This window comes from Takifugu rubripes, chromosome 8 (genome assembly GCF_901000725.2).
Source record: "Takifugu rubripes chromosome 8, fTakRub1.2, whole genome shotgun sequence".
In the NCBI taxonomy this organism is placed as follows: Eukaryota; Metazoa; Chordata; class Actinopteri; order Tetraodontiformes; family Tetraodontidae; genus Takifugu; species Takifugu rubripes.
In genome coordinates this window covers 15,347,929-15,365,733 of record NC_042292.1, presented here as the reverse complement: position 1 = coordinate 15,365,733, position 17,805 = coordinate 15,347,929, and the positions used below count along the sequence as shown (strand labels likewise).

Genomic DNA, 17,805 nt, shown 5'->3' with positions numbered 1-17,805 from the left:
CTGTTTCTTGTTTGTTTGGTTTTTTTGGAAGGGGGGGGGGGGGGGGGGGGGGGCATTTGAGAAGTAGAACATAAGAAAAAAAATTGCAGAAAAAATAAAATACCTCCCTTGTCTTTCCAAAGACATCAGCCCCAAATGGACTTGTGGGTAACCATGAGTTAGTCTCTGCAGCACACAACACTGCCGGGCAGCCTGAGTGCTGCACGAGCATCGTCCCCTGGAGCTACATCTGCCTTACATTGCTGTAAAAATGTAAACATTTCTTCACTGTTAATTCAAATATAAGCCACCCTTTAATTACACGTGTCTTTCATATGATAGCTAACAATAATCAATGACTAATTAAGCAGAAACATGGATGCATTTCCAACGAGATGATTAATATGAGGGAAGATTTTGATCTGATGTCTGTTCTCTGGGAGGTTATTAACAGTGTAAAACAACAAACTCAAAAACCGTGCATCTTTGGAGCTGTGCTGTTCTGTGGGGAAAACATGGCTTCAAAAGCCAACCTTGGAAACACAAACACACAGACAAAACACTTGCATATTGTTTTTAAGCAAGAAAAATAATTTATTTATAATGATAATTCATCACATTGGCATTGCGGAGATGCAGAGGGAGGCGTCGTCTGTGTATGTGTGTGTGTGCGTGTGTGTGTGTGTGTGTGTGAGCCCCCCTCATCAAACCACTGGATCAGGGGAAGCGAGGATATGCACAACTTTACTTTAATTCTTTCAGTTGGGAATAAAAAAAATAGAATTGTTCTGTAAACTCTCTCTAATTATTACACTCTTAAAGCTGCCTGTACTACACCTAAACTGGGGGTAAAATTGAGCCTTTGGAATTGAGTTTCTTGCCAGTTGAAGGGCATTTTGTCGAAGTACAATATCCAAGCCATCAAAACTTCAACACTCCTCAGCCCAAATCTGCAAACAATCCCGCTCGACTGCCAACACACACATAAACAATAATAGTTTAATTCTGATATTATTTCACTGAGGTTACATGTATGGCTGGTGACTTTTCCACTTGTGTAGTTTTATAGAGAGTACCTTAAAGTACCTTTAGGTTAAAATACACAACATAAATGTCTAAAATAATAAACTACAGATAGGCAGAAATGCTGGGAATTAAAATCAGGACAGTTTTAATCTTCTGAGTAATTTAAAACCCAGATTGTGTTCTTGCTTAAAATGTTTACCTTTACTTTGACATAGCGTGAAAATAACTTTCTAGAATCTTATCTTATCAGGACCATTTCCCTTGATAAGACAGCTGACACGTGCACTCTGCATCTACCTCTCGGAGATAACATGAATCATCCCAAGTTACTTCTGTAACAGTTTTTTTTTTTTCCCGAGGATGGAAATTAATTAACAGCGCTCTACTTTTTCTCCATCCAGCAACTTTTTTTTTGTCACTTTGCAGGGAGGAAAATCCGCAGCGTCGCTTGAATCTCCCCTCCTTTCCTGTCACCCTCCTCGAGAAGGGATAGTGGATTAAAAATTCACCACAAACCTGAGTATCAGCTCAGCTAAAAACACCATTCTCTAGCACATTGGCATGGCTTTTGCAGCAGTGGGTCGAGGATTCAGGCTCCTTTAGAGCCAAATGATTGCACTCAAATGACATTTGATTACTTTGCTCAAACAATAAGGCAGCCTGATAATCGGGGGGAGGCTGTACAAATGCAAAGTATCATCTCCTATCTTAAAATTACTCCAAACACTGACTTAAGTGAGTGTATCTTGAGTTACAGCCACTGAGTCCACCCACCCACATTATTTATGGCATCGTGAGTTTTCTGTTCTTGTAAAAACTGCAGGAAAGGTTGTTCTTTATCCAGTATTCCCATGAGCCTCTTTGTCTACACACCACCTAACATTTAAAAGCAAACCTTCCCTTTGTCATCTCCTTCACAGGGTATGAATGCAGATTTGGGCATATGTTTGCTTACTTTTGCAACCTGGAGTCCCACTCTCTCTCTGTCTTTATACAAGAATGTACCTTATATTGGGATTGTTTTTTTTTACCACATTTTTTAAATGTTTGTGTGCGTACAATAATAAGATCTGAAATAAAACTAAAAACGTGATTAAAAAAAATACAGCTGGGGCTGCAGCAAGACACCCATAATTTGTACAAGGCAAACAAATACAGTTTTATAGGTTATTCTTTTTTTCATTCACTAAATATTTAAAACAAGCGTCACTGGACTAGGCTTCATAAATGGTGATATTTTACGCTTTTTTTTCTTTTTTTTTGGAAAATCTCTTCTTTTTCAGGATGATAGTCTACCTGAAAGATGCATGGGGAGTTTTTTTCTCCTGATATAAGTGCCGTTTTTCAATCTCCATCCACCAGAGGGCGCTCAGGTTCAATAGCACCATGTTCCCGCCATAAGATCCATCCATTGGGAACAAGAGAGGTGTCAGGGCTGAATCGCTGCTTATCTGATGCTCCAGGAAAGTCCAAAATTATGATTTCACTTTGATAACGTTAATGTCTGAATACAGATCCTTTCATTCCATCCGCCATGTCGACTCTTGCATGTTAAAAAAGAAAAGGGGAAAAGCATAAGTAAAGGCAGGAGATAAAGTGTTGATCCCAAGATGCTTTTAGCGCTCTCGAACAGTCATTCGTTGACATTCATCTGGTGTCGTCTACCAAGTTCAGATGCATAGACTGGATGCAGGAAGAGGGGAAAGAGAAAGAGTGGGGGAGGGTGGATGAAGATGGAGAGGAGAGATAGGCAATGCTACGCGTTTAAATTGAAAACAGGAAGCGTGTGCTACTGTGCTGTATGTGCTAGGAGAGAGAAACGATACTACGTGCTGACAAACGGAATTCATGCTCCAGTAGCGACAGGAATGATGAAATGGAGTGTGGTGCCACCTATCTTTTGAGAGAAGACAAATGACAGCAAGATATTCTGTTCAGCGTAATTAATATAAACTTTTCTGTCCATAAGATGACATATGGCAGACCAAGTTTCGTCCTCGCTGTAGTACTGTTTACTGCTTTGGTAAATGTATCAAAATACATAGGTTTTAATATCAGATGCGTGAGGTTTCCTTTCTGTCTTTAACAATTCATGGCCTGATGTCTTGTCCCTACGATGCCACACGGTCTTGTTGACAAGGTCAAAACCTATGATTGTCATCAGAGCCAGAGTGTACAAATCACTGCCTGCATCGCTTCTATTGATGCTTAATGGTTCTCTCATGAACAGATGGCGGAGGCTTGTAACCCAAAAAAGAGGACATGGGATGCACAAATATGCAGGTGTATCAAGGACATGAAAATGCCAAACATGCTCTGGTTTTCTTGATTCCTGGCACTTCTCTTTGCACAAACACACGGACACACACGCCGTTCGGCCCCCTCTGGTGTGTTTAGAACTGTCCTTTGGCCCCGTCATCAGAGACCAAACCGAATAAAAACCCTGTTAAGTAACCAGGCCTGCTTCATGCTCTCCGTAAGGAAACTCCACAGGCGAGATTTCTTCTGCTTGAACGCATGCACACATACACATATTTGCGTAGATCGGCTTGTTTCGTGTGTTTTTCCGTGTGCGCGCCTGTGTGTTTTCCATCGGCAGGCAGTTTGTCGTCCAAGCTGCTTGCCAAATTATGAAGTCTTTGTTTATCCACAAAATGATGACGATAGATGTTTTACATTTATCTTTACGCATGATACATATAGTACAATCCAATCAGACATGTACAATATATGGCAATCTAGTATATGTAAAAATATATGGGGAAAAAAACTTCTAAATAAAAATAAAACTATTGATGAGAGTTATCAACGCAATGTAAACCACCTCCAAGAGAAATGAAAAAGTGCTCGCTTTCCAAGTTTTGTGTTTCTGTGGAATGCTTTTGGGAAAGTTCAATTTACAGCATGAGCGACGAAATCTGACACATGCCCCGTCTTTGGTGGCAAATAAAAAATTCCGACTTTCCGGAAAAAATAAGAACGAAAACACGAATACTTCATCCGCTGGGTTCTGATTCCGTTTGTGTCCGTCACTATTGCATTTACCACAGACAATGGCCTCCTAGCTCTACAGGATTGCTGACTCCAGAGCTACAGTTTAATAAGCATGGACCAAATCCTGTAAATGTCCTTCGGTATTTATTCCATTTACTTCCTAGATCCCTTCTTCTGCTAAGTGGGAAACCAGTGGATTGTAGCTGGTCACAAAGCTGTCATCATCTAGATCAGGATGATCCTCTCCTCTCTTTTCTTCAAGACTGAGACCAAAACAGCCACTAAATATCCTATACTGCTTCTCATCCACGCTGACTTTTCATTCTTCTGTCACCAGCCATGATGAATTCCTGGTAAAGGATGTTGAAGCATCTCCATAGGACCTTTTCGCTGAATAAGCTTTCCATGGGGTTATCTTTTTCCGGTTTGGCTAGGAAAAAAATGGTGCTTCGACCATGGGTCAGCCATTCTGTCCAAAACATGCTCCAATTTGATTGGACAGTGCAAATGGTCAGTCAATAGTTGGAGCGATCCGGTTGGACGTGTTAGTCAGAGGGCCCCATCCGCTGTAGCGATATCGTAGTAGAATCGAAGGGTAGCTTTGTCAATGGCAAAAAGACCTGGTCAAGAATCTTCAACAGCCATTTTCTTTCATTGATCGTTGGCTTTGCCACTGGCTGTGTCTCCTCCCTCCCCGGTTGATGAAGGGGTGGCTGAAAACTCCGTGACCCGTCGAGCCAGAGGATTTGTGCTTTTCAGAAGCTCCATAGCAGAGACTCTGGCTCCTCCGGTGGAGGCCTTGCTTCCTTTCTTCTGAAGCAATGCCATGAAGTTCTCGTTGCGGGAGCTCGACCTTTGGCTGCTCCCAAGGGTCAAAGTCCGCAGGTCACTGCCGCTGGTACTGTGCTTGACAGGGGACACCAGGCTCTGGCGGCTGCCGAAGGAGTCCGACGGCTCCTTACGACCGAGAACCTTTCGCTTGGACCTAAACAAAGAGTTGAGAATATTAGCAAAATTCTCGGTCACGATCTGACAGAAGAAATTTCAAGAAATCTTGTTTGAGGAAAGAAAAAATTTGATGACATAAGGAATGAAAACATCAGTTCTTCCCACCACGTCTCCACATCTTTAAAGCTATTTTCAGCATCATGCAAGGTGATCTTGTGAACACTTGTTGCTTAGAGACTAGATGAGAGAGAAAGAGAGAAACAACAGAGACTGGGAGACGTGTGCACCATGAGCAAACCTGTGGATAATTGTGAACAGGTCTTCAGTGGTGTGTGTTTGAGGTGTGCTCGTCAACAGGTCGTCATCTGTTTCCTCGGAAATGTGGAGTTCTGTCTTTTCACCGACTGCCAAGTCATCTGAGCAGGAGGGAGGAATCATTACCCACAAATCAACACTGTCTCGCTCATTTCACCGCGGGTTCAATTTGTATTTCAAATGAAACCTCGTGTTAAAAACCTTCAAGTAACAAGTTAGAAGTTTATTTTTCTATACCTTCTCCAAATATTGTGCTGGACATTTTCCCTTCAAGCTCCATGATGGCAGAATCCTGCAGAGTAGACTGAAGTGATGACTCATTTGAACTCTCTCCATCAGTTCCCAGGTGATTCTCAGGTTCCAGCATACTGGGAACACTGGTACTAGAGAAATCTTCAGGTGAAAATGTTACGTGAGACTGAAGACCGACTGGGCTATCGGCCGGGGGAATATGTTGTTCTGCATTGCCGTTGGCGGATGGACTGGTGGATGAGGAAAGGAGCAGAACATTTGGTTTTTTTGGGACCGGAGGGGGAACCTGGAAAGCATTTAGAACAAGGTGAGCATGGCAATAATCCTAAGGCAAGCATATTATGTGGAAGGAGTTTCCCCTCACCTTGGGTTTCTTTTTATCTGACATTTCTGCTAGACAGGATATTGTCATTCTTGTCGGAAGTGTTTTGCTCTTGTCCTCAAGTTCTGGAGCTTCCTCGTTACTGCAGGGAGAAGGAAGTGATCCTCCACCTCCAGTACCAAGCTGGATCTCCGGGTCGGCATCAAATTCAGGCTCCATCATTGGGTCTTCAAGCAGAGGCTGTGGTTCTGGAAGGGGTGGGAGATCGAAAAACGACTGGGAATGAGAGAGTAAAGGAGGGTCGTAGGGCATGTGTAGAGCTGAGGCAGAATCTGGGAAAGCACACGGGCTGTTTGACGTTTGAGGTGGTGGTTTTTTGGGTTTGGGTTTTTTCATGACTTTGTAGATGTTGCCAAGAGGAACAGGACGCTCTACAGGTGAGGCAGGAGGTGAATCAAGGGACAGAGGTGAAGTGGAGGAGGGGGAAGGAGACTTGAGCAGGAGGTTCAAAGGGCGCTTTGGCAAAGGGGGTTTGACAGCGACAGGTGGTTTGGGTTTTGGTAAAATGGGTGGTGGGCTGGGATTGTCAGCGTGAGCTCGTCCATGTTCTTCCAGGATTGTGTCAGATGCTCCATCGGGGCAGTCTTCCAGGTCGCCACGAGAGACAGAGCGAAGTCGAACTGTTTTCAATTCATTCTGGGTGACCACAGGCAGTGCTTGTGAAGAATTGGGGCTGATTTTTCCTGGCTTTGGTGCTGTTGAGGTGTCAGAATGCCGTCTGCTGGCCTTTTGCTTTGGCTTGATTGACGAGAGCTCCAGATGTGCATTTGTAGGCATTTCAAAGGATAATCTTGACCTTGCAGCTGGGTCTTTAGGTGAAGGTAACGATGATTTTCTTTCTGGGATCTTTGGGCGCAACTTACACCCTGATGTCCCCATGTACCCTGTTGTCCCCTGACTTGCTGCTTGACTAATCGGGACAGTTGGGGTGGGAGTCTCTGACTGACTGGAATAGCCACTTGATGGGGACATAAGACCTGGGGGTTTGAAAGGTGAGGAACCTTTAATATCGGTTTCCATGCAAATCTGTGAGGGTGAGGTCCCCCTTGAGGTGGATGGTGAATCGAGAAGAGACTCTGAGCTACCTCTGACTTTCATACATTCAATCACTGTGGTACCTGTTGCAGTGCTGGATCCTGATAGAGACCTGGAGGATAGAGTTCGAGAACAAATTACCAAATGACTGAACAATGTGAAAGGAAATGAATATTCAGGAGTTTCGGGTTTTACCTGTAAGGGTCATTCTTCCACTCGCCAAGTTGCCAGTGAGTGGGGAAGTTCAGCTCTGTTTCTCCTTCCCTATCCGGTGCCTGGATCTCCAAGCTGGGAGGTCCATCAGTGCCCATATGACCCGGCTCCTGCACTTGGACGATGGGTTTTGGGGTACACGTGGGGCTGGGTAAAAGAAAATCAGCCTGGAAGTCCACATAGTGGTCTCGGGGTATGTGTAAGCTCTTTGGCCTGCCGTCCCTGTACAGGCCGCCTTCTCTGTGTATTCTTCCCTCTGCTTCTCCAAGGTTCTTCATGAGAGAGACACTTCTCACAGGAGGCGGTGGCTTGCGCTTGGACTTCCTAAGGGAGATGGAGCGAGAGCGCAGGCGCAAGCGGCCCTCGGTGCTGTAGTCTGAAGCTCCAACAGAGATTGTGTCTGTGGTGCTGGCGCTGTCCTCGGAGCTCCCCCGAGGGTATTGAAGGGCATAGTTCTGAGCCAATCCCAAGAAGTTATGATGCTGTTGGTGGTCTGTTATTGCCATGGCATTGCCATTCCCCGTGGACAAGATGTTGCCATCCGTTTGGCCTTCCATAAAGCAGAAGGAGTCCGAATCTGTCGGCGTGGAAAGCGAACGCTCCCGAAATTTGAAGGCGTTTGCTGCTGCTATGGAACGTGCAGACCTCTCCCGCCCTCTAACTGTCTCCCCTGCTCCCCCTCCCATTCCATCTGCTGCAGCCCCTTCAGTCTCACGCCTCTTCCCCCTCATCACGGTTGCCAGTGAAATCCCTGACATGTTATTTGTGTCTCTACTGGAAAGGTTTGAGGTGAATGAACTGGAATGTGAGCTCGCTGGCTGTCCTGTGCTCACCAGCATCACGCCATCCTGCGTTCCACGCACGTTACCGATGACACTGTGCTGTTTGGGAGGAACCGCTGGCCCTTTGTTTATGCCGTAGTTGCAATGCTCGTTCCATGCTCCCGGAGAAAAGGTAGAGCCCTTCGGTCCGTTCCAGGAAGCAGATGGTGTGTTTGAGTACAGAAGCCCAGAGTGGTTCATACTTTCTGGATGAATTTTGTCAGAGGGATGCTGCTCCAAAGTGTGATCTGATAGAGAGGGTGGAGAAAGGGAGAATTAACTCAAATGAACTCATCAGAACAAAATTTAGTGGAAAGCTTTGACAGTTCAAGAATGCCGTGGCCCTTGTGGACATGGGTTAAATCCATGGTGGCAAAGGCATATAGGAATATAATAAATTGGGTTAAACAAAGCATGCTATGCGGGGTACAGTGTTCGGGTGGGATCAAAAGTATTTCAGCTTAAAAAGCATGCATATTGACTTCTTTTTTGTTGACCCAGTTCTTTTGCAACTTTTTAGTATTTTGCTGAGTCGAGTTAAAAGGAACAGTAACAGGGAATGCAACAAAATGTGTGGTAAAGTACGACTCAGAGGAAATAGACTTGGGGTCAAAAAAAGTTTGGGTAATTAGCCAGAGCCACCTGCGGGTGCAGTTTTCTCGAGGTCAGAGTGTGTTTTCCTCAAGGGGAGGTTCTGGTGACAATTGTCCGTGACTGGTTCCAAGGAGCGAGGCTGGTGGGGGGAGGGGTCCCCTAGAGAGGGGGATGGGGATGTCGAGTGCTGAAGGAGGTCCACGCCGTGGAATCTGCCTCCTCCCCCACCTTCTCCTTCACCTGGAGGGGAGACAAAAGTAGTTGAGCAGTTGGAGGAGGAGCACAGGAGGAGCCCAGCCTACAGATTATTGTTTACATGAAACACCATCCCTTTTTCTACTGCCATGAATCATCTTCTTGATGTTATACAGTTGTGTTTGAAGTTCGGACTGATGCACAACAGCTGCCGTGGAACAACCCACGATGCTGTTGCGGTCCCCTGTTCTTCCGATGTCTCCATCTTACACACAGTAATCCAGTGTGTCATAGTAGGCGTTCAGGACCCCCGCGATCACCTCAATAACATTCAGTGTCATCGCTAACGTGGCTGCATGACTCAGCTTCTGTTAAGCCATCAGCATTATTTTATACCACTAGCAGCCCTCGTAGTGGAATAACAAAACCAGTCGCCTGCATGAATATGATGCCAATTTAGTGAGGTTTCATTTTCCACAGTGGGGCCATGATGTGGTCTCCCATTAGAAAAACAGTTATAGCAAACACAAAAAAATCAGTGAAGCGGTTTGATTTACGAATAAATGCACCAGCGAGTGATTGCAGCCCCAGTGTATTTGCATACACAAAGCGCGGAGGTGGACATTCGCGTCCGGGTTGTTAGTATGGGACCTTTACAGCTTGATCTATCGCAACAGTAGCTAGCAGCAATGGCGTAGCACGTCAGGTGGTGGCTGTGAGCTGAAGGGGCATAAACTGCATCCGGTTTTTGGGCCAAAATGCGCTGTTATACCCTTAAACATATAGACTCATACTGTTCAGCTTCAAATTTGGTCTTGTTGTCTCTTGCTGTCGAAAACTACTTCACACATTGGTTCCATTTCATTTCCCAGTGTGCCCCTGTTACAACACTGGCATGAATTATACATTCAAGCATCGAACAACACAGAATTACAAATGTTTGAGCTACTTGGGAGATGAAGATGAAAGAATCAGCTAATAAGCCCAATGTGCTGTCTAAAAATTGTTCTTTAATCCATTAGCATGTAAATAGTAGGATTCCTTTTGAATTATGATTCACCTTTATATTAGTTTCATGAATAATTCATCATCTGCCCTTCAAACACCCCTAAAAACAGCACGCTTTTGTTGAACCAATAGTTCAAAACCAGCACTAATGTGGTTTTGTGTGCCTATCTAGAAATGGAGTTCTACGTTTATGTTTTGTAAAACCATTAAACAGACCACACATTAGACGTAAAAGTACCCGCAACCGAGACATTAATGCTGCAAATCGCAGAATGACAAGAGATTCAGAGTTAAATTAGGCTTTAAAAACACGTTCTTCAGTCGAAATCGGAGATTGCCCTGTAGCTTTAAAATTCAGAATCTTTCTTCTAATCTTTTCGTGGCTTTATCCATCCTTTCCAGACAGCCTGTTTAGCTCACCCACTGCTTACTGTTCCTCGTGCATAAATAAATAAGACTGTTTGGGTTCGTGCAGTCATCCGGCAGACACTGAGGAATGTTTCAGCCACCGAGCGAGATAAATACAATGTCTTGTCTTCTGTAATATGTCTCTGCTCTCTATGTTCGTACAGACAAATGTTGCAGCTCAGATTGTTGGGGCAAATGTAGAATATCCTTTTTTATTTAACATTGTCTGACAACGTCTCTGCTGTCATTCAGTCTCTGAATTTTTCCTGTCATCATTAATAAAAGATATTTTAATTATCCTCAGCCCACACGAGGGAGAGACATGAAGATGGTTTGTTTGTCTTATTGTCTCCTTGCCTTCACCCCCCCTCCTTTTTTTTTACTAGCAAGAACAGGCACCTTTAGCGTTTACTTGGGAGTCTGAAAATTATATCAAATGCAGACTAACAGAGATTTCTAGAATAAAATCGCAATGATAGAAAAGGTAAAGCTGAAAATTTAACAATTTAACCTGTTCCTCCCTGTTGATCTGACTGCAATAACCCGCCGCTCCATTTTCGACTCGCCTAAATTCATTCATAACTGCCGGGACGAGAGAGGAAGTGGGCGGAGCCAGGGGAGCCTTGACACAAGCACGCTCTCCCATCATCCTCCATGCATTCCTCCTTGACCACCCCCCCGCTCCCCAGTGCCCGTCGCTTGCATCCCCAGTTTCATTTCTTTTTTTAGGAAACAGAGAGGAAGAGTAGAGTGTTACCATGGCAACAGCAAGCTGGCTGCAAGCTACCTGTTTGCTGGGTTACAGAGAGGTTGAAGGATGTCTCTCTGTCTCATCTTTTTTTTTAAAATAATAAACACACACTCCTCTATGTACAAATACAACAAAAATACAAAAACAAGGAGTGGAGTGATCTAATGAGAGTCTTGAAAGCACAAACCGCTGTGACTGAATGCTTATTTGTTGTAAAAAATAATTTCAGGAGACACAATTGAGCCGCACTGGCAATTCTCCTCCATTAGTATTAATAGATTCATTGTTTTATTCCTCATAAAGCATCCAGCAGCTGCAGGAAGAACAGGCAAGAGCACCAGATGCGTGTTAATCCACGACTGAAACTAGTCCCTCCATGGGAGGCACAAAATTTTGAGTTGCAAGAAAATTATATGAATATTCTGTAACTTTACATGTTTTGTTATGGGAAAAAATACTACTGGAAAAATAAATCATGAATTTATTTATGTATATTAAATATATCAATAATATATCAATATCTCAAAAGTCTGTCACCGATGGCTCACCTCTTTTTTCGGTTAAACGGAAGTGAATACCCACTGAGTGCGACGCCACAGGCATGCATCATCATACCTGACCTTCTACTCCTCCACATGGTGGGTGAGGAGGGTGAGGGAGGCAGAGCGAGAACAGGAGGGAGGGAAAGAGCGAAGAGGCGAAGATGCTAAAGCGGAGAGGGGAGCGACGCCCAGTGACGAAGCAGTTGCTATGCCAAAAAACACCAAAACACACGCAGCAGCACGCATGCACGCAGAGTAAACAAGGGGGAGGCTGGTGGGAGCTGGAGTGTCAGAGCGATGTTACTGAGGAGGACCGCAGCATACTAACAGCTCTGACAGCGCGCAGACAGAGATGGGCGAAGGCCACGGCGACGGCCGTCACAAGGAGAAAACGTTCGCCACGTCCACTCGTGTTGCTTCTCCGTTCTCGCCCCCTCCCCCACGCCGACGTCCACATCATCCAGCTTTAACTCTGTCAGGACATCTGCACTGCAGAAACGGTCCCTGAACAAAGCGTCGCTGCTGTATTTTCTCTGATTTCAGTGATAAAGTAGAAGCAGTTTTGTTTCACAACAGGGATCGAGCTTCGCACGGGTCGAACAATAACTATCCCATAATAATGCCCTGGGACATCAGGTAGAGGGCTATGCTTTTTATTTCTAATTGAGTAGATCTGCTCTAATTTATGCGGCTGCCCTGCAATTAACTGGCCCTAAATTATGCAGATATTTTCCTTTTCTCCACATTAGTAACACCTGGATTTATTGTCGTCCTATAATTTCCCACAATTGAGCAGCTGCATGACAATAAGACTTCCTGTTTTGAGTTATGTGCATATTTTGAATTTTAATTCAGGTATCTAGAACCATCAAACAGCTGCAAAATGAACTTTACTTCCAATAAAGCCTCATCTCGGCAGTTATAATGTTCAATTTCAGGTTATTTATCGAAGAAGTTCCATATTAAAGTCATAAATTCTAATAAAAACAGTTCTGGAAGGCATCCATCCTTCCCCAGCTCAGCTTAAGCTTCACATCTCATTCACGTTTTGGAATTATTATTCCAGTTGATGGATTGACTCGAGCGTGAATCGGTGAAGTAATTGAAGTCTAAAACACGTGATACTACACGAATCTGACGAGGTAAGAGTGAAGTGACCTGGCGTGCGTCGGCCGTGGTGCCAGCGTGGTTTCTCGGCCACCGGTGGTCCGACAGCGGTGGACGTGGCGGTGCTGCTGCTGCTGTTGTTGCTGCTCCAACCCAGCAGGGGGCGGTCCGAGCTGCAGGGCGATGGGGTCGGAGAGGGGGACGGGTTGGTCAGAGACCTCAGGCCAAACACCGAGGAGGCGGTTTCATCTTCGTAGAGCTGTTTAGACGCCGGCTAGAACAGAAAAAATGAACACTTGGTTGTTGTTAAGCTAGCAACAAGGAGTGACAGGTAGCCATGGTGTGTGGAATCCATCTTTGTGTGCATTTATAATGATGCATAAAGGCCATTTCTAATTTCTATTTTATTTCATGATATATAACTTTGATGATACAGGACCGACTTCGTTGTCAGCGTGTCTGGCGTGGTTCTTTCAGACCGTTCCTGTAACTCAGTCATGCGCTGCTGGGATTTTGTTTGGTTTCGGATCACACGGGTGATTGCTATGGCAACAAACGAAAATATGTCGATTTCTCTACTTATTTCCACTTATTGTTAACTTAGGCTCCTGTTTTTGTGTTGGATTTAAGGCCCCATAGAGCATTTCTCCAAAATAAACAGGATACAACTGCTAAATGAAGTGAACCAGAATGCCCAGTCAGGCCCTGTTGCCTCTCAGGAGGTGTAATCCCAGCTGATCGGCATCTGTCAGCAGGCTGGTGTCTGCCAGGAGCCGCAGAGCAAGGCAAGGAACCTTAGCCGACATTATAACAGCTTGCTGAGGGAACAGCGCATTCACCTGAGGGAACTGTGCGGCCATTTTGGAGTAAAATCACAGCATGAGGCCGTCAAAACGGCTGCAATAACACAACCCTGGGAAACAGCAGCACATACAGGATGCACTGATTCACGTACATTAACGCGACTAAAGCCTTAAAAACACGCTGTTCAATCAGTGGCAAAGCTGCTGCGGCCCCGATCGGATATTAGCGACGTTTGCGAGTGACAATAGGAGAGCTGGCAGCTGTTTATGGAAACCTGCTGAGGGTGTGAAAATGATGCTGACTAATCCTGACAAATATAAAACGGCACTGGCATATGCTGCACGGTGCAGCGCCTCGGTCGTCTGTGCAAAAACATAGGGGCGGCAGAAGCGAGCGGGGCTGTTGGCTTCGCTTTTCCAGTGGATTTTTAACGTAGCGCCGCGGTAGGAAAGCCGCGTGAAATGGACTTATCCTTCATTTGCAAATGCACACAAACGGAAAGGTTGGGATCCTTGAATGGCGATGAAAAACAATTATGGACCGAATGATGCGTCCAGGAGTCAGAGTGCGCTTCCGTACCAGGAAGATGAAGTCAGGCCTCTTGTTGTTGAGGGAGATCGGCGAATGGCTGAGAGAGGTGTCGTCAGAGCCCTGAGAGGACGGATGCCGGAACGTCTGACCCGTCAGCTTGGTGTCGTACAACTGCTCTTCAAAGTCTGCCCGCGCACGCACACACACACACACACACACACACACACAGGAGAAGAGGCTTTAACAGTGTATCTGAACCCCTGCATGTGCATAAACACACAAATCTGGAGCAGATATTTTATTTGCACAAACAAGAGCAAAGAGGGAGTTCATCTGCTGCTTCCCTCTCTACGGAATTTGAGACCAAATAGTTTGCCCGGGACCCTCGCAGGGCTCTCCCCCCCGCCGCTCACTCTGTGCCTTTGGTTCCCTCCATCGCATTTCTTCTCAATATCCGGCTCTTTCTGTCCCGCCCCGACGGCTTAGGCCGCTCTCCCTCAGGGCACTGTGACTGGATTCTTAACCCCCCACCTTGTCTCACATGCACGCGCACACAGACACACACTCCAAATACCCTTTAGCCAATACCTTACCCCAAAGACTCGACTGAACCTCCTTCCACTCATCCCCAAAGCCTCCATACTCCAGCGCTCTCATGCTGGCAGCTTTATTGAGCAGTCATTGCATCTGGAGATAATATGGATTCCTCCGTGTAGTACACGGTTGCCTGGCCACACAGTCTGATTTGAAAGGAGGAGCAGCAAGATAGCATCGCACCCCCTCCTTATCTGGCAAAGAGCATTGATAATGATGTTTTTACATTCCTGTCAGATAAAGTTTCAAGCTCCATACTCTTCAGTTGATGACCTTTGGTTAGCAGACCTATTAGCCTCCCACAATGTCAGAACTGTTGCCTCTTTAGCATCACCTTCCTGCTAATGTCGCTAATAAAGATTCGACTGAAGGTTAAAGCATCAATAATTCATAGAAAATCTTCCGGTTTTGGGTCTCGACCTGCATTTTGTTCCCCAAAAACAACTAACCAAACACACAAAAAAGGCGGGAAGTAAACCCACAGGCAGAGTTAGCGCCGTTTGTTCAGACATTTCGTTTGCAGCTGTTAGCATGCTACTTGGGCCAAAACCAGGAGCTGCCAACGGCAGGAAAACGAGCGCCACACGCATTATTCCACCTCATAACTGAAGAGGAAACACGGGGCGCCTTCTGTGCACAGAACGACTCTGACGTGCCTTTCAGTGGATTAAGGTGATTGAATTGTTCTGCTCGGCCACTGTGAATTTTAAAAGGTTATTCGGTTACGTTTGAAGAGCTTTTATAAAACCAAAGGATGCCAGACATCATTACATTGCATCAAAGTAAAAGATTACACCTCGCGCAGCCTGGGCTGCCCCTGAGACGATTTTCCACCATATGTCGGATGCTTTTTTCGCTTTTCCGATGGGAACAAAGCAACTTAGAAGAAAAGAGCACAACAGGATGGAAAAAAGCTTCAGAAGATACAGACAGGCCTCAAGGTTTTATGATTGAAATGCTGCAAAATAGAAGATGACAAAGCCTCATGCTCTGTTTGGCAAATCCAGGCTATCGCGGAGACATGGCGGAGCAGTAGTCTAGTCCCCACGGAGGGGGGACCCGCATCCAACGTCCCATCTCTGCTCATCACATGGAACTTTGCCACTTCAGTTCTAAAATTAGTTGTGACGTCGGACTGATTCAGACGGACATGTTTATGGCGAGTTTAATTTATGCTAATCCACACCCCCGCGAGTTTTTAAGGCTCGCTTCCTTCCCCTCACTGGTGTCCTGCTGTTGTGGCACCGATGTAGTGCTGCCTCATCTCATCAGGCGCAGCCTTTCATAAAGTGTAGAGAAAAAAAGAAAAACAGCAAAAAAATAACTGCTCGTCTCCGTTGCAACCCATGTTTATTATATGTTTCCACTTAGCAAGCACAATTCATGGTAGCTTGCTACTTTTATTAACAGAAACACATTAGCCACCTGCTGATCATGATAGAGCGCTGTCTGTTTGCTGTGTACAGTAATTAAGGCTAATAACTCTATGTTTCCGTATTGCCTTCACAGCAGGATCAGCCAGTTAACAAACGACAAGCGGGAGCCAAAACTTCTCTTTGGCGGCGTCAACAGGGGGCAGAGGGAGTGACAGAAGAGGGAGAAGGAAGAGATGAAGGCGACAGTGAGGCGGAGGAGGACAGCGACGGGGGCCAGACGCTAGGTTAGACGGTGCAGGAGAAAGACGAAAGGATCGGAAATAGGAAACACGACGAGAAGCAGGAGCAGACGTAGGCGGAGGAAAGCGATGAAGCTGAAGACAAGGACGATGAAATACTTTAGGATTTACAGAAAAGTAAAAAAGTAAAGTGTTGATGATCCAGGCGTATGAGGAGGAGGGAAAAAGAGGTCAAAAGTGTGAAACACCGACTTGGATGAGTTCTTTCTCCACACAGAAGTTTATAGCAAACTTCGCAATGCCTCATACATACATGTGCTCTTTAGAATCTGCTAAGTTCCCCTTAACATAAGCCAACACCTGGAATGAAAGCCCACCGTTCAGTGCCCAACATCGGCCTGTGGGAGTGTTCCTTTTTTAATTTTAAGCCCCACCATCACTGCCACCACCTCAGCATCCACCTGCAGGCTCTAATTTTCCCATCACTCTCCAGGGTCTCCAGGCTAATCTGCCTTGCCTGCGATGAGGTCGAAGCCCTGGCGTTGACACCAGAATAAACTATCAACAACTTCTGGTTAGCACACCAGAAGTTGACAGCGTTTGCGTTTACTCACGATAGGAACTTGAATCTCCCCCAGTTGAGAGTTTAAAGCCAAAAGCCTGGAAGAGCCCGCGCAGGAGTCGAGTCCCAAATGAGGCAGCGCTTAAAGCGGAACGGGAGGGACGGTAAACAGTCGTAGATCCATGCTTCAGATAGCAGCCAGGCTCCGCTGAATGCAGCCTGGCTACATGACTGGAGCCTACTGGGGTGGGAAAAGGACTGGGGAGGGGGGGAGGGATGCAATTGGTGCGCGGCCTGTAAAGGTATGCCGGTCACTCCCCCGGCAGCTAAGCATGACCTACCCCCACCCCCCTAACTCCGGCCAGACAAGCAGACCAAGCACTCATGTGGCACTAACCTGCACATTGTGAGTGTTTGTGTGGTGCGAGGCGTGTCCATGAGTTAGGTGCGTGCACGTGAGGCAAACGCACTGGTTACCTGCTGCGGAAACACTCGCAGGTGTGCCTGTGCCTGTGCCCGTACTGTGCGCTCACTCGTTAAAAGAAAAAGGTAAAGAAGGACGCCGTTGACAACACGCACCCCGCTCGTGTCAAATTTGGGTCACCCTTTCTTCTCCCCTCTCGGAAGATGGAGGAGGGGGAGTCGGAAGTGAACAATACCCCTCTTTCACCGCGGCCACAGGGTTTGTTTGTCTGTTGTGCGCGCTTGTGTTGGAGCGCGCCCGTATGCATGCCATGTCTTTGTCCTTGGGATTTAACATGCACCACTGATCAATCCATTACTGCAGGAGGAAGGGGCCGCCGATGCCGGAACGTGGGCGCCGCCATAATGGATGGCTGTGACCTAGAAGGACAGGTTCCTTGGTTTAGCTGCCTGGTTGCGAGGATCGTTCGGGCGGCATCTGTTCAAAATTCGCGGTCGTCCGGAAAATTTGGTTTTCTCTGGACAGACAGTGAGCCAGACTTAGACCCCTGAACCTGCCTGTTGTGAGGCAGCAGTGCTAGCCGACTAGCCACCTGGGGGCCTAGCATCAGGCCGTGCTGTCAGATTTAAGACACCTGTGCTGTCGAGGAGGGTGACGAACGCCTGCTATACGGAATATGGAGAAGAGTTGCGCAACCCAGTCCCA

At 46.1% G+C, this 17,805-nt stretch overlaps 1 protein-coding gene across 3 annotated transcripts in view; it reads right to left on the bottom strand.

Annotated features, from left to right (window-relative positions):
• Window positions 1-547: 547 nt before the first annotated feature.
• The window catches only part of nhsl2 (NHS-like 2), a 54,852-nt gene continuing 37,594 nt past the window's right edge, over window positions 548-17,805 (bottom strand). For all 3 annotated transcript variants that reach the window (XM_029839854.1, XM_029839855.1, XM_029839856.1), the window contains exons 3-10: window positions 13,954-14,090; window positions 12,622-12,844; window positions 8,608-8,799; window positions 7,127-8,213; window positions 5,879-7,043; window positions 5,500-5,800; window positions 5,246-5,363; window positions 548-4,984 (exon numbers count right to left, since the gene is read on the bottom strand). In XM_029839854.1, coding sequence (XP_029695714.1) covers window positions 4,651-4,984; window positions 5,246-5,363; window positions 5,500-5,800; window positions 5,879-7,043; window positions 7,127-8,213; window positions 8,608-8,799; window positions 12,622-12,844; window positions 13,954-14,090 — 3,557 coding nt within the window. In that variant the 3' untranslated portion in view covers window positions 548-4,650. The remainder of the gene's footprint in view (window positions 4,985-5,245; window positions 5,364-5,499; window positions 5,801-5,878; window positions 7,044-7,126; window positions 8,214-8,607; window positions 8,800-12,621; window positions 12,845-13,953; window positions 14,091-17,805) is intronic.